Source organism: Leuciscus leuciscus (assembly GCF_965113295.1).
Source record: "Leuciscus leuciscus genome assembly, chromosome: 5".
Taxonomy (NCBI): Eukaryota; Metazoa; Chordata; class Actinopteri; order Cypriniformes; family Leuciscidae; genus Leuciscus; species Leuciscus leuciscus.
Genome location: NC_138729.1, coordinates 11135702 through 11151594, shown reverse-complemented (window position 1 = coordinate 11151594; position 15893 = coordinate 11135702). Strand labels below are relative to the sequence as shown.

The following is a 15893-nucleotide window of genomic DNA, read 5'->3' as shown; positions in this document are numbered from 1 at the left end:
TTTGTGAACATCCAGAGAGGCAGCTCAGAGTGAGACGAGGGCGCGTGATTGAACAAACACACAGACGAACATAACACGTCATCAACTGACAGTAACTAACACGCCATGGGCTTTTATTAGTAGATATGAACAAATTCCGTAACAATTTACAAGTAGCCTATAGCCTACTGTGCTTAATGATCTTCTTCAGATATAATTGTAAAAGATAAAAATATGATATAGCCTACACATTTAAGTAAACTTCTTGAACATTTGTCTACAATGGTAAAAATACATGTTCTTCATGGACTAGTCTTTCATCAATTTGTTTACTGGAGCTTCTGAACTTCTTTCTGGTCTTCATCCACAGCTGATGAAAGTCTCTCTGGAGCCAATCTAATAAAAAAAAAAAACACATAAATGATTTCAAGGTTTTCAAAATTGAAATTAGTTTAGTTAACACTTTATTTGTGTTATATGCACTTACAGTAATAACAGTAAATTATGCATCGCATGCATTAAATGTAACTAATCCTAATCCAAACACAATCTAAATGTTATTTAATATTACTCAGTAATTAAATAATTACACTGTAACAATGACACATTGAAATAAAGTGTAACTATATAAAACAATATTTTATATTATTTTATACAAAATACTTAATGCATTTTCTGTTTTGCGTTGTATTTAGATGCAGCAAACAAGTTAATCTCAGCATTATCATATGTGTCATAGCTTGCACATTTAACTTAATGTTGCTAGAAACCAATCTGCTGCACAGGCTAATTAAAGTCTTCCTACATGACATTAAGTAAAGGATTTTGCAATGATGCATTTATCAGAAAGGGAATTGTTTTGTATAACAGGGCAGGTAATCAATGCTCGTTTGAGATGTCTGTACAGAGCATGAGAGCAGAGCAGAAAAGATCAGACAGATTTCAGATCAATAACTAAGACTCAATATAAGCTTAAGTTGGTTTTCCAATAACCCTTCATCACTCGGTCTGGAGATCAATTTTACTAGGCTAAGAATCCAGTTATTTCCCCTCTCTCTCAAGCTGACATACAATCCCCCCTTACCTGTTTACATGTTTAAATAATACTTGAGGGTGAGGCCCGATGTGGTTTTCCCTTTTATAATTGGATGTGATTTATGCTCTCCGCAGCAGTAAATTACTATTAAGCACACAATTACTATTACTTTATTAAATGCAGTAATACACTGCACTGCACAATCACCTTTAATTATATAAAGTTTATTGCGCTAGTATCCCTAAATTGCAGTGATAGATACAGTGAAAAATAATTTGCTAGATGAAATTATAATCAGGTACAGTATGTTAATCTCTGACAGAGAAAAGAAATAACATTTTGTAGAGGTACCTTTTTTCTACTGGGTTGCCTTTTCTTGGTTTGTGTTGGTAAGAAATCATCTCCTTCTGTTGAATATACATATTAATTCTGCATGATATTAAATACAAGGGACTTGTGACACACACACACACACACACACACACACACACACACACACACACACACACACACACACACACACACACACACACACACACACACACACACACACACACACACACACACATTGTTTTTCTGTTTTATGATGACTCCACAAAAAACATTCAATATAACGTTTTTATATGAAAAAAAATAAAAAAATAATTCATAATTTAGTATGACTTTTCTTCTCATGGGGAACGAAATTTTGTCCCCACAACATTAATGTTTGTTTGATCAAAAATACAGTAAAACAATAATATAATGTAATATAAACATATTTTTACAAATTAAAACATGGTTTTCTATTTTAATATATGTTTTTAATAATATTTTTTTCATTGTCAAATGATCCTTCAGAAGTCATTCTTATATGCTGATTTGGTGCTCAATAAATATCTATTATCACCATAATTTGTTTACTTTTTTACTATTATTTCTTCTTATTAATATATATATATATATATATATATATATATATATATATATATGTATATATATATATATTTTAACAGCATAAATACTTTTGATCGATTTAATGCATCCTTGCTGAATAAAAGTCTTAAAATCTTTAAGACCTAAAACCTTTGAACAGTACTGGTAGTAATCATTTTTGGGGGTCTGGGATGGGTTGTTATCCATCTCAGTTTTGGCTGTAAAATGTACAGTTTTCAAGTTTAAGTTAATACATACAAGGGTTCGACAATGAAACTGAAACACCTGGTTTTAGACCACAATAATTTATTTGTATGGTGTAGTAGAGCCTCCTTTTGCAGTCAATACAGCATCAGTTTGCCTTGGAAATTACAATTACAAGTCATTCACAGTGGCAGAGGGATATTGAGCCATTCTTCTTCCAGAACAGTGTCCAGTTCATTTGTTATACCTGGTGGGGGAAAACGTTTTCTGAGTTGCTCCTCCAAAATACCCAAAAGTGGTGACAGTGCAGGTCATGGGAGATGTTCAACTTCACTTTCATGTTCATCAAACCATTCTGTCACATGTTTTGCTGTGTGTATTGGTGGAGTATATGCTGATTCACTGCATCCTCTTCAGGATACAACTTTTGAACCAACAGGTGCACATGGTCCTCCAGAATGGTTCGGTAGTCCTTGGAAGTGATGCTCCCATCAAGCACAGTAGAGAATGCCATGACATTGCAGCCCAAACCATCACTGATCCACCCTGTGCTTCACTATGGGCACGCAACAGTCCAGATGTTAAGCCTCTTGTGGGCTTCAACACACTGTAACTCCCACAGATGTGGGAAAGACAGAAGGCGGACTCATTAGAGAACAATACATGTTTCACATTGTTTATAGCCCAAGATTTGCACTGTTGGCACCAATGCAAGCGACATTTGGCATTGGCATGAGTGACCAAAAGTGGCTATAGCAGCCTAACCATGAATATTGACTCAGTGGAGCTCCCGACAAACAGTTTTGGTGGAAATAGGAGAGTCAAGGAGTGCATGTAATTCTGCAGTGAGTTGGGCAGCTGTGTTTTTTTTTTTTTTTTTTTTTTTTGTGGATATAATCCGGGTTAGTACCTGGACATCTCTTTCAGACAGCTTTCTCTTGCATTGACAGTTACTCCTGTTGGATGTGGTTCATTCTACGTGGTGGTATGCCGTCATTACCCTGGATACCATAGCTCTCCATACACCACAAAGAGCATGACCAAAGACAAAGGCTGTCCAGGGGGCGTATTACAGGAACTTTCTATCTTAAGTCTTCAGTTAAGATCTGACAAGTTAATTTTGGATTTTTCACAAATTCGTATTACAGAAGCAAATCTTAAGTTGATTTAGGATTCTTATCCTATCTTACAAAATATAATTAGGAAATCTTAACCCCCTCCTTCGAGTTTGGTAACCAGCTCTCAGGTCTGTTACCAAGCAACCAATGACACGCAAACAGCTGCTATGAAGTAAAATGGAAAAACTGGAGAATGGAGAAACAAAATAAGTGGTGCTTTTCATTAAGTGAAGTTTTGATAAGCTTGGTAGAAAAGGCAAAGCCTAATCCTTTTATTTCATGGGAGTCTGTAACTATTTGTCAGAGTTTTGTCGTCAAAATGCAGCATATCATTTGGGTGTTCACAAAGTCTTTCCACCATCAAACATCGCTGTTCTTCATCTTGTATCATTAATAAATGTGACACCATTCTCAGACAGGGCTATTATTGTGTGATTTTTACAGGCTTTCAAATAATTTTGAAGTTAGGACACCATTGGGGTTGTCTTAAAGTTAAGACAGTTTTTAGGATTTTTTGTGGAGTTAGGATGCTTCTGTAATACCCTTTTCCTATCTGTAGTTGCATTATGCATAATGCATTTAAGAAATATCACTTTGTAATAGCTTTTGTCCTAAATGAGGTCCTAACTGAAATTGCCATGGTTACCAAACAGATAATATAGGATTCTAAAGTCAGGATCTTTCTGTAATGCGCTCCCTGGTCACAGATGAGCCAGCGAGACACGCAGCAACAATTTGTATTATTTTGAACTCTGATACTGTATTATGTATTATGTCTCCCATTATGTTGTGTGGAATATGATCCACATATAGGCGTGAAACCTCCAAAACTATTGCCCATTGTTTCAGTTTCATTGTCCAACCCCATGTGCATACATACATACATCACTATGGCCTTTCTAAAGTAAAAATGACTTCAGTTCAACTTGTATTAGCAAACTAGGTTTGTAAGGTACTCAGCAGGGGCTGGATAAAGCACCACTACCCCATAATCATCAGGCTGCTCCCGAGAGAGACATCAAAGTCTTAAGGAAACCCACCCCCTTCTATACTTTCCTCATCTATAGGGGAGGATGCCCTAAGAAATGCTGAGGCTCTAGGGAAAAAGTGCTGAGGAAGAAAGAGAGAGCACTCTAATGAATGAGAGAGAAATAAAACACTTGGCTGTCTGAGGAACCCTGTCCTGCAGCATCCAAATATGCAACGGCTGTGTTAGCAGAAGACCCAAGATGAGGTTAAGGCTGATCCAAACTGAACTGAGAGACCTGAGCAGATGTTTTAACCTAATGGGGCAGAGTACTTTATTATTCTTACCTTAATTCGCTCATCCCTCTGCTTTTTCAGAAGTGCAATAATCTGGTCACGTTTCTTGGCCTAACACAAATATGAAATATGAATCAGAATCAGAATGAGATTTATTACTAAGAATGTTTATACACACAAGGAATTTATCTTGATGGCAGAAGAAGCTTCCAGTGTTCATTGCATAATAGTTACTGAAGTTATGTATCAACACCTACATTGATGCCCATCCGTAAAAGATGGTTCACCATGATACATATAATTGTGTTGAGTATAACAGCACTGCTGAAGTATATTCCAGCCGACAGCAATCACTTACTAAACAAGCCACACAATTTTGATTTAATGCCCATAGTTTCTGGCTGCACTTAATGTCATTTCATTAAATCCATTACATGCTTGTAGATTATAACTATTTTTCAAGCCAATGTCACTTTATGGCAGGTTAATCAGTTATAGTAATGTAATGTAATGTCGTTGTTGATTATAATCACCCAATGTAAACATCTGTCATATTGCAATCTGCTAAAACTTCATTTTCCACATTGAAGTAAACACTACAATCACCATGATGATTAGCACAATCTATCTATCTATCTATCTATCTATCTATCTATCTATCTATCTATCTATCTATCTATCTATATATTATATATATATATATATATATATATATATATAAATTATTTTAATTTTTTTAATTCAGACTCAAATGCTTATTTGACAGTGCAGACTGCAGAGCCAGATTTTATGAATACCTCCAGTGTATGATCCTCTGATGAGGGATGGGAATGAGGTTAATTTGCTAAGAGTGATCTCATAAAATGGATCTGTCCTCCAGAGGGCCATCCATCTTGGGGATTCCAGGTTGATTACTCACAGCATGAATACAGAAATTACAGAGAGGGTACTGCCCACTGAACTGCTCGACACGCTATCTTCAGATGCAAGGAGATGAATGACGGACCAAATTGTGAAGAACACATTAAACACCAGTTTATATAGAATATGGAAGGCTAGAGTATACAGCACATGGTAGAGATGGTAAAAATTATTCAATTGAACAGACGGTCACACATTACATTGAAGCTTAAGATCATGCTAGAAAACATAATTATTAAAAAAAATAATGAAAAATAATTGGACCTGACTCTATGTACATTTGACCCTAAAATTGTGATCAAACAAAATTCACAGACATACATTCATTAGCCTATGCCAACTACCATTGAAGAACTGAAAATGTTTCTTCTCTAATTTCAGCTTTGTGACATTGTAATAATCTACGTCTATGAATGAAACTCATATTTGGACATTTTGCATAACCGCATTGTCATGTTTTGAGTTCTGTTCATGTTTGAGGGTTTACAGAGTTCATGTTTACACGACAACGATATGCTTAAAACGGAGAAGTTTTTCCTTTGAGTTTTCCCCGTACAGACGACACCATTGTCAAAACGATCCCCATTCACACGGATCCGCGAAAAATACTAAAAACGCTGTATTCTGCTGCCAGGCCAGTTGATGGCGATGAAACAATAAAGCCAGAAGAGCTGAACACGTAATCACGCTGAAGCATAGATTTTTATTGAGCGGGGGAGGATGGGAAGTGGGTAAGTGGTAAAAGTCTCTGGATCGAGTTCACAGTAGGTGGCGGTAATGCGCGAAATTGGTGCGAACCGCCAAAAAAAACGGGAAGTGGAAGAAGAACTCAAACACAACTCAAAATGTGACACGCATAATATGACCACAGTTTTAAAAATCTTTGTGCTCATCAGGTTCTGTGGCAAGTGCGGTTTCTTTAGTCTGTAAAGCAAAACAACAAGTTTCTTGTCCCAGCAGTGCTGCCTAAAAGGGACAAATCAATGCTTCCTTATTATTGTACGCAGATGAATTGATCTGCAAGACCAATGATTTCCTGCTAATCCGATTAGTAGATGTGGTTAGTGCAGTGTTGGGAGAGAAAGTAGCTATGTAGAGAGATTCATCACTGCACAAATGTAGGGCTTAAGAGCATCTAAGCAGGCTCTTAAGGATTCTGCCAGCTAGATAGCATTACAACTGACTCCTCTGCGAGAAAATTTACACGAGTCAGACAGCGATGGAAACCTTTAAATTAAATCTGCAAATTTATTGGATACCTCTGTTTGAAAGCACTGAAAGTGCACAATCAATCAGCATAATGACCGCCTGGTAATATGAAGCACAACATATCAGGTGCTTCAACAGCATAAATGATGCAAGGATGTATTACTGTTAACATCAAAATTTAGGGTATGGGGTGTGTTCAAATTCCTAGCATCAAAGTATCAGCAATAGTTATAATGCTTGCTGTATCACCATTAAAATATCTACTTTATATCAGTTCTAGTTTATGTTGTTATCTTAAATTATCTGTGATGCTCCTCATATATAGGCTACTCATTGTGCTAATGCGGTGTGCTGAGCACTACTGGCGAACCCAGCCTGCCAGATCCACACTTAGAAACCCTGCTGATCTAAAATCATCTTTCATCAGGGATCTATAACTGCCCCCCACAGGCTGGCTCATTAGCTTTTTATGCAGCAATGCACTGTCTAGAATTAAAGATCACAGCAAAGGGAGAATCAAGACAAACTCGTGGCATCTAGTCCACAATCATGATTACATGTGTATTTTCAGGAAACTGAAGTATGCCACATGCAGTGGATATAAAAAGCCTACACCTATACATTTTTGTAATGTCAAAATTAAACAAACATAAATCATATCAAACATATAACAGACCATAAACATCACAATCACAGCTCTTACGGGTGCTTGTGAAGACGTCTCAACAGTTAAATGTAGGAGTTTAAATAAAAGGTCCAACATATTAGGAATACGTATAGCTGTGTAGACATGTGTCATGAAAGTAAGCAACTGAGTTTCTAACACTCTGTGTAGAGCGAACATGAAACCCATCCAAAGAATCCGCACCAGGCTAATTTTTTTACACGACGCACCACCCAGCTTATCTGGTTGAAGAAGTCACCGCTCGCCACTGATATATGAATAAATATATAGCATATAGCATATATATACACACTACCCGGCCAAAAAAGTTGTTTGGATTTAAATAGGCAAATGAAATGAATAAATTGAATCATCATTATTGCAGTTAATTTTTATGTTTCTAGCATCTTATATGTTTGGCAACAGTTCTTCTAACCCTAATTGATGGAGTGTGTAACTTTTCATTTCTTAACCATGTAGGAAGGAAGACACTGGAGTAGACTTTACAGAGTGCCTGACTCTTGCATTGTCAACCATCTACTCCTCCAGCACATCCCAAATACTTTCAATGAATTTATGGTCTGGAGTCAGAGGAGCCCATTCATGTGTGAAAATAATTTTTCAAGCTCCCAACCATTCTTTAACAATTTGAGCCTGATGAATATTGACATTAGCCGTGTTTCCACTGCAGGAACCTTCCCCAGGAACTAGGGACTTCGGGGTGGTACTCTTTGTGTTTCGACCGCAGGAACCAGGGTCTAAATGAAGTTCCGGGTAAAAATGTCCCGAGAAAGTCCCTGCTCGCAAAATAGTACTTTTTTAAAGTTCAGGAAGTTTCGGGGGTGGGACTTGGGTGCTGAACATGCTGATTGGTTGAGTACATGCAGAATTTTGATTGGTTGACTCCACGCAGCATTTTATTTCAACCACCATTTTTGTTTGCAATCGAATCAACAATGGGTTTTTAACAAATACGACCGATGGACTCACATAGAGGTTCAGGCTTTATTAAGCTTATATGCAGAGGACAAAATCCAGCGGGAACTGAAAAGTCACGCGCAGTCCTACGTCACCGGACTAATTTGCCTAATCTTCACGGTCCTTTAGACCATTGTGCAACCCTGCTCCTGGAGGCACACCAACAGTGCACATTTTGGATGTCTCCCTTATCTGACCCATATATTTCTGGTCTTAGAGTCTCGCCTATAACGAGCTGATGAGTTGATTAGGAATTAGGATTAGTAAGAGTTGGAAAATGTGTAGTGTTGGTTTGCCTCTAGGAACAGGGTTGGGAAACTGCTTTAGACCGTGATGAAAACGCAGACACCAATAGGTCTGGGGGGAAAAAGTTCCTAGGACAAATTGTTCCGGATAATTTTGGTTGAAACGTGGCTATTATCATCCTGGAATATGGCCATGATGTGTCTTCCAACATGGTTGTTTAAGAAATTAAAAGCTACACACTCCATCAATTATGGTTAGAAGATCAGTTGCCAAACATATAACATGCTAGAAACATAATAATCACTGCAATAATGATCCAATCATAGACACAGTAAGCATACTGTATATATATATATATATATATATATATATATACACTGTATATATGCCTATAACATTGTGGTGTATCTATGTAAGCCCTATATATTGAAAAAACTGAAAACTTTATAGACAGAGTATTTCTGCAGAGGGTAAAAAGGTTTGTTTGGTAGAATTCAGCAGAATAAAACAGCATTTTTCTTAAGTACTCAAAACAGTTTAATGAAGCTGGTTTGTTAACATGCAGTGCCACTGAGACCTCACCATCTCCATGTATTTCTGTCTCTCTTCTTGTTTTTGCTTCAAATAAACATCCTGCTGGATTTCATCATCCCTCTCTACCAAGAAAACAAACAGGCCAGAGCAGATTACATTTAATAATAATACAATACAATACAAGTCAAGTCAAGTCAAGTCAAGTATATTTGTATAGCGCTTTTCACAATACAGATTGTATCAAAGCAGCTTCACAGTATTAAATTAAAATAATACAACAAGGTTTGTTTCTAGTGGAATTTATTGATTGATAAAATTAAATTAAATATCCCCAAAATATCCCCAACTGAGCAAGCCAAAGGCAACAGTGGCAAGGAACCGAAAAACTCCATCAGGTGACCTAATGGAGAAAAAAAAAACCTTGGGAAAACCCAGGCTCAATACAATACACTCATACAATCATTATAGCCTACTATACTTACTTGACCATGACGCTTGCTTTGCGGCAGTATTTGTGGCTAAAAATAAAATAACAGGTAACGTTAGATCATTCTTCTTTATCTTATCTTATTTTATTCTAATATTTATCTTTATCTTATCGTTATTTTAATCCACCACAACGTTAGAACAGTATTTAGAAACTATAATTTCTACTTTACACGACAAAATATAGGCTAAATTACTTTTAAGCCCATAAACAGCATTTTCTCTAATGGTGCTATTAGAAAAAAGCACTGTAAGCATAACATTAAATGTGTTTAAGCGTTTCACAGCTCATTCAGACAATTTGCACGTACAAAATACATTGAATGAACGTCACACTTACAGTGTGGGGTATTCGCAACTTTTAACCGCTGCCTGATGTCAGCAGAAACGAGGCGAGACTCTATTGGAGGCTGTAGGGAAAGGGAGTTCCAGAAAACCTTTGCATATGCCACATCTTCTTGTGACGCTCCATCAAATACCGTATAAAGTTTTTCGATGTCTGAAAGACTGTCTAAAACCTCTTCGTTTAGTTCTTCAGTCATAATAGTTAGCGAGCTTTCTGTTCTAGCCATAGGTAACAGCCACGTGAGGATGTTTTACGGTTGCCATGGTGACTAAACGCTCAGACTAGTAAACGGAAGTGCGGGGATTGGCAACTCTGCAAAATATTCATAGTTTTAAAGGGAATAAAATAATAATAATAAAAAAAATACTAAAGATTTTTATTTTTATTTTTTAACAGTAAGTTTAAGTTAGGCTAGACCATTTAACAGATAATAATGTTTGCATGTACATTACTTAATTGTAGAATGCAGAACTTCATATTTTGAAACAAAAATCTGTTTTATACCCAACAAGAAGAGCTCGTAATTGTAGAGTAAAATATTTGTAGCCTACGTGTTTGTAAGAATTAGCTTATACGAAATTATTAAATCATATATAATTTAATATGAACAAAAGTAAAATGGCGTTTCCAGAAATCTCTGATGCGTGTTTCATTCTATTTTACTTAAATGGTTGTTTCTTCTTCTTATTGTAATCAGTTATGTTTGTTATCTTGATAGCGTAACACTGCTCTTATAGCACATTTATAACCGACTGTACATAGAAAGCACAATTTTGAAATATCATTGGCTATAGTGTAGCCTATATGTGGCTGCCCTGTACTGTCTGTACTATTATCAATGTCACACACACACACACACACACACACACACACACACACATACACACACACACACACACACACACACACACACACACACACACACACACACACACAAATAAAAAAATTCCGTAAAAATACGGTACAATGTACCATATTAATTTGAAGGAATTTTCCGTATTTGTCTTTTACAGGACTTTTACCCGTATTTTGAATTACGCGTTGCATTGTGGGAACTAGAACCTGATCGGCGCGAAAAGTTTGAGACGCAAGCGCCATTACACCACACACAGATGACGCGGCCAAAGTTGCTTATTAAAGTCGGATTTCGGATGTGTGGAAGCCATTCTGACACTTCTGTGGTAAAAACCGAAAGTTATATTTTGCTAAATGTCAAATAAGCTGTTTACGTAACGTTATTTAGTTGCCACCCGGCTTGTTAGGCAATGTCGGAGCCGTCGCGTTTATCGTTTTATGCATATCGTCACACATTGAAAGATTTTGTTCACACTCGTGGAAGTTCCCCTGATTGTATGTGTTATAGTGTCCTCGTTGTAACTGGTTTATTGGCTTTTATTTTGTCGGCGATGCAGTTTATTTCGTGCCGAGCGCACCTGTTAACCAGTATAAAGTGCAGTAACGTTAGCACTCGTGTTTTTGGAGCAGTTTAATGGCTTCAAACAAAAGCTACCAGATGAATCGTCAAGAAAAGGAAAGGACATTTAAGACTTGTTTGATTTAAAAGGCATGAAGATACAACGTGAAGAGACTGTGTGTGAAGATGCAGTACAGCTGGATCAAGGATAACACCACATTTTCTGCTAAATGAGGTACGTTCATGTTATGTTTACGTTAGACTTTTTATTGTCGTCTTTGTTTTAGACAACACACAGACATTATACACACACTACACATATTATTTGACTTTAAACCCCAAATAATGACCTTTAAAGATTAATTTACATTTAACATGACTGCTGTTATACTTCTGCCTGTAACGGTAGTCATTCTTTACCAGCATCCCTCCTCATTAGTTTGTTTCATAGTGTTTCTGTTGTTTTCTTATCTATTGACAGGACTTTGCTGATGTAACGTTACTGTGCATCCCAAGCACCACCCTGCATGCTCCTTATGGGTTTGTATTTTGTTTTATTAGTATATATATATTTTTTTTTATCATTGAGTATTCAATATTGTCAAAAGCACATTTAAATTTAAAGTCTGAGGACATTTTTTTTTTAAAGTTGGTTGCTGAATACCCCCTTCAAAGATTTTATGCTTATATGGTCAATAGAAAAACATTGTATAGGGAAGATTTAAACAACTATTTTTGGAGCGGTTTTCTGAAGTGATCGTGTAATGTTTTTCATTTTGTAATATCTTATTTGTTTAAGGTGATGGGCATTCAGGATTGCTGTCATTCAAGAAGTTATTATTGACCACATCTCCTACCCCATTGAGGCAGTGAGCTACAAGATACCCAAAGAAAATGGCACTTATCCTGGAGTTCATTTAAAGGTAAGCAACACATTTTTAATGAGAACTTTTTATAGAGCATGTTGTTTTGTTACTGTTTATATAATTGAAAATAATGAAACATATTATAAGGTATAGTTGAGCAGACAAGCTAACATGACATGCAATTGGAGTAAAGAATTAGGGATGGCAGTTGATCATTTAACGAACGTAAAATACTGTACGATTGTTTTTCAACCTCAACCTGGTCTGTATGATACTTTGTAGTTCAATTTCCTTTATTTAATTTCTTGTGTAGCTAAAAACATATATTTTTTTCCTTCATATCCAACTTTCCTGTGCAGAAATCCTGTGAACGAAGGTCAAAAGGGCTGAGATGAAGGAAACCGAACGTCTACACATTCCTCCAAGACTGCTGAAGTTCCTGTATGAACAACTGAAAACCCATATAAAGTTTAAGCTTTTGTCAAATCTCTTAATGGACCTTTAACTGAACATACCGAAGAAGGAAAGTTTTTCACGCAAGTTGTTCACTCCAAAATGAAAATAATGTCATGAATTACTCACCCTCCTGATGTTCCAAACCTGCAAGACTTTAGTTCATCTTCAGAACAAAAATTAAGATCTTTTTAATGAAATCTGAGAGCTTTCTCTTCCTCTGTTGACAGCTTACGCAACTACCACTTTCAAGCTCCAGAAAGGTAGAAATTACTTCATAAATTTGAGGTTAAACCACTGGAGTCACATGGATTACATTTATGTCTGTACACCTTTCTGTACCTTGAAATTGGTAGTTGCATAAGATGTCAATGGAGGGACAGAAATCTCTCAGATTTCCTCAAAAAGATCTTAAATTTTGTTCTGAAGACGAATGGAAGTCTTGTAGGGTGTGGAACAACATGAGCGTGAGTAATTAATGACAATTAACATTTTTGGGTGAACTAACCCTTTAAGGAATATGGTCTTCTCTTACAGAAAAATGGCATCAACACTAACATTTCACTCTACTATTGACTGTCTAAAGCTATTTTTTATGATAAAAGCAGCAGACCTGGGGCCTGTTTCAGAAAGGAGGTTCAACCAACTCTGAGTTAAAACTTGAACTCTGAGTTGACTTACCCTGAGATGGGAAACTCAGAGTTTTCGGTTACAGAACAGCTGAAATGAGTTAGTTCAATCAACTCTGAGTTGACCTACTCTGAGTTAAGCGCGTGCACCACAACTATAAAAAGCCATTATCAATGGAGCACAGATATTATGAGTCACCATGGCAACAGCGCCAGACAAAAAGAGGTGTGCACGTTTCTCACCTTTACATTTTAATTAGTTATACAGTGTTGGGTGTAATTAATTACCAAGTAATCTAAATACTGCAATTTAATTAAAGGGATTACTCTTAATTCTTCTGTAATTTAAAGTAAAATCTGATGTAAATGCATTAGACTATAGAACAATTCTGTATATTTAACATACATTTTTAAAAGGTATATTTTTTATGTAACCTTCTCCCTCTACACACTTTTGTCAATTCAAGAATAATTCATGCAGTTGTATATTGTTTATTTGAAAGCATTAAAAGTGCAGTTTCTTGTCTCTCCTTGTATTATTCAAGTGGTTGAGGTTGATATGGGATTTAGTAATAAGTAGACATTGATCTAATTACACTGTTGAAGATGTCATGTGTAGTTAGTAATACAAGTAACTTACCCAACTGTTATAATATCAGAGGTGAAAGAACAGTATGTTATTCAACCTAATTTTAATTTTCATGTAGGTACAATCCTGCAGGCATTAAAAGAACATGGCAGCAGCTGAAAATGAAATATAAAAACATAATTCAATTAGGTAAGGCTTGAGCATATCATGGGTGTAGGCTACCTGACTTTACATTTGACATATTTAACTAAATAGCATCCAGTGTCAAGCAGTGCAGCAGCATTTACGGCTGAGGGAATTCCTGGAGGGACTTCATAGCCAGTCACTCCCGAAGATCCAAGGGCCTTCATAAAATGTAAGAGGTTTACATGTGTCATTTTTTATATAGGCTATTTTTGATATTTCCATTTATTTTACTTTGGGTTGGGTTTTTTGTTGGTCCCCACATATTCTGATGGTAATAACTGTCTTTTGAAGCCTCCTGTCCCAACAGAACCCCAGGCAGTTGTAAGTAGCCTACTCAATACACCAGAAATTATGATAAATAGTGTTATAAAGTGTAGGCCTACTCAACCAAATGCTCATCTTCGCATGACAATGAGGATAAAGAGTTTCTGCTGCCACAGAGAGGTAATGTTAATATTATGTGTCTACACATCACACAATCTACACATTCAGATTTTTTTTCACATATTTATGTGGAGTAGCCTATAGAATATAAGTTTAAATCCAAGTATAAACGGGTATTCTTATCCCCCTTCCCCCCCCCCACTTCTGGTGCACAGATGAACACAGTTCAGTGATTTTCAGTAAATGTCACAGTTTAATTCTGTAGAATTTGTTTAGAACTACATTATGTAACTCTAATCTACTACTGTATTTTCATTTGCCAGTTAAGGAGTTATATAGACGTCATCTTATTAAAAAAAAAAAAAACAGCAGTAAAAATAACAATATTTTATTTATTATTTTTATTAATAAAAATGTACTGAAAGAATGAATGAGGTGTTTAAACACCACTTCCTCTTTAAAAAAGGGGAGAAGACCGAAATAAACTCTGGGTTTACCGAAGAAAACCTGCTCCCAACCAGGTTAGGTTCACAGAGTAAGTTACCATGGTAACTGACTCTGAGTATAAGTTACCTCTCTTTCAGAAACAGGCTTGACTTACTCTGCGTTCTCAGGTTTAACATACCTCCCATTCTGAAACAGAAAACTCAGAGTTTCCCTAATTTCAGGGTTAACATACTCAGAGTTTTCACTTAACCTCCTTTCTGAAACAGGCCCCTGTATTCCTATTCCATTTGTTTTTGTTTGTTTCTTTCTGTATTGTATTTGTATTTGTATTGTATTGCATTTGAAAATGTTTTGACTTTGAATCTTGACTTTCACAGTTTATGAAGATTTTTTCAAATAATTTTGTGAGCTATTTGGTGCAACACCAATATTGTGCAAGTACCTTCTCATGTTTTCTTTTTTTAATTGTCTCTTGTTTGTTTAATGTCTAAAAACTTATTCCACAATACAAGCACTTTTAATGATGCTTTGTACATGGTTTCATTTATGTCATATATATATATTACCCAATGAAATACCCAATTTACCCAATGAATGTATTTAAGAATGTTTACATGAAAATGTGTATAAAAATAAACCATGTTCAATTTGTATATATCGTTCTTGAATTATTTGCCACCAAAATATATGCTATAAAATTTCTATAAATATAGACATTTCTGTATAAGGATTATCCGTTAATAGTACAGAAAATGTACTGTTAATATACAGAATTTTCCGTTTTAGAGGTGAAGGAACTGTCCGTAATTTAACGAAAAATGTCCTGGTAATTTTCTGCCAATACATTATCTGTTTTTTTACGGAATTATTTTTTACAGTGCAGACTTTTTCTGAACTCAGTTATCAGTTGACAAATTCAAATGTTGTTGAACAAATATTTATACAAAAATGCATAATTTACAAATTTATAATTTACAATTATACAAAAATGCAATTTATACAAATACCACCAAATCTAATCAATTG

General features: G+C 35.8%; 1 protein-coding gene and 1 long non-coding RNA gene across 4 annotated transcripts; one reads left to right on the top strand and one right to left on the bottom strand.

Moving 5' to 3' along the window:
* Positions 1–81: 81 nt before the first annotated feature.
* On the bottom strand, positions 82–10170 carry hoatz (HOATZ cilia and flagella associated protein). 2 transcript variants are annotated; one of them, XM_082170110.1, is made up of 6 exons: positions 9894–10170; positions 9550–9585; positions 9116–9189; positions 4567–4626; positions 1367–1422; positions 82–375 (listed from the first exon to the last, which is right to left on the bottom strand). In XM_082170110.1, exons 1-6 carry the CDS (start codon positions 10123–10125, stop codon positions 309–311), a joined length of 525 nt encoding a protein of 174 aa, XP_082026236.1. In that variant the 5' UTR covers positions 10126–10170; the 3' UTR covers positions 82–308. The 2 variants fall into 2 exon arrangements, with proteins under 2 accessions (XP_082026236.1, XP_082026237.1); XM_082170111.1 differs by lacking the exons at positions 82–375; positions 1367–1422 and adding an exon at positions 2157–2741.
* Positions 10171–10845: 675 nt separating this feature from the next.
* LOC309499098 lies at positions 10846–13787 on the top strand. Of its 2 annotated transcripts, XR_014206146.1 has the most exons (4): positions 10846–11548; positions 11795–11853; positions 12113–12236; positions 12539–13787. It is a non-coding gene; the product is annotated as an uncharacterized lncRNA (long non-coding RNA). The 2 variants fall into 2 exon arrangements; XR_014206147.1 differs by having other exon boundaries at positions 10846–11853.
* Positions 13788–15893: the final 2106 nt, after the last annotated feature.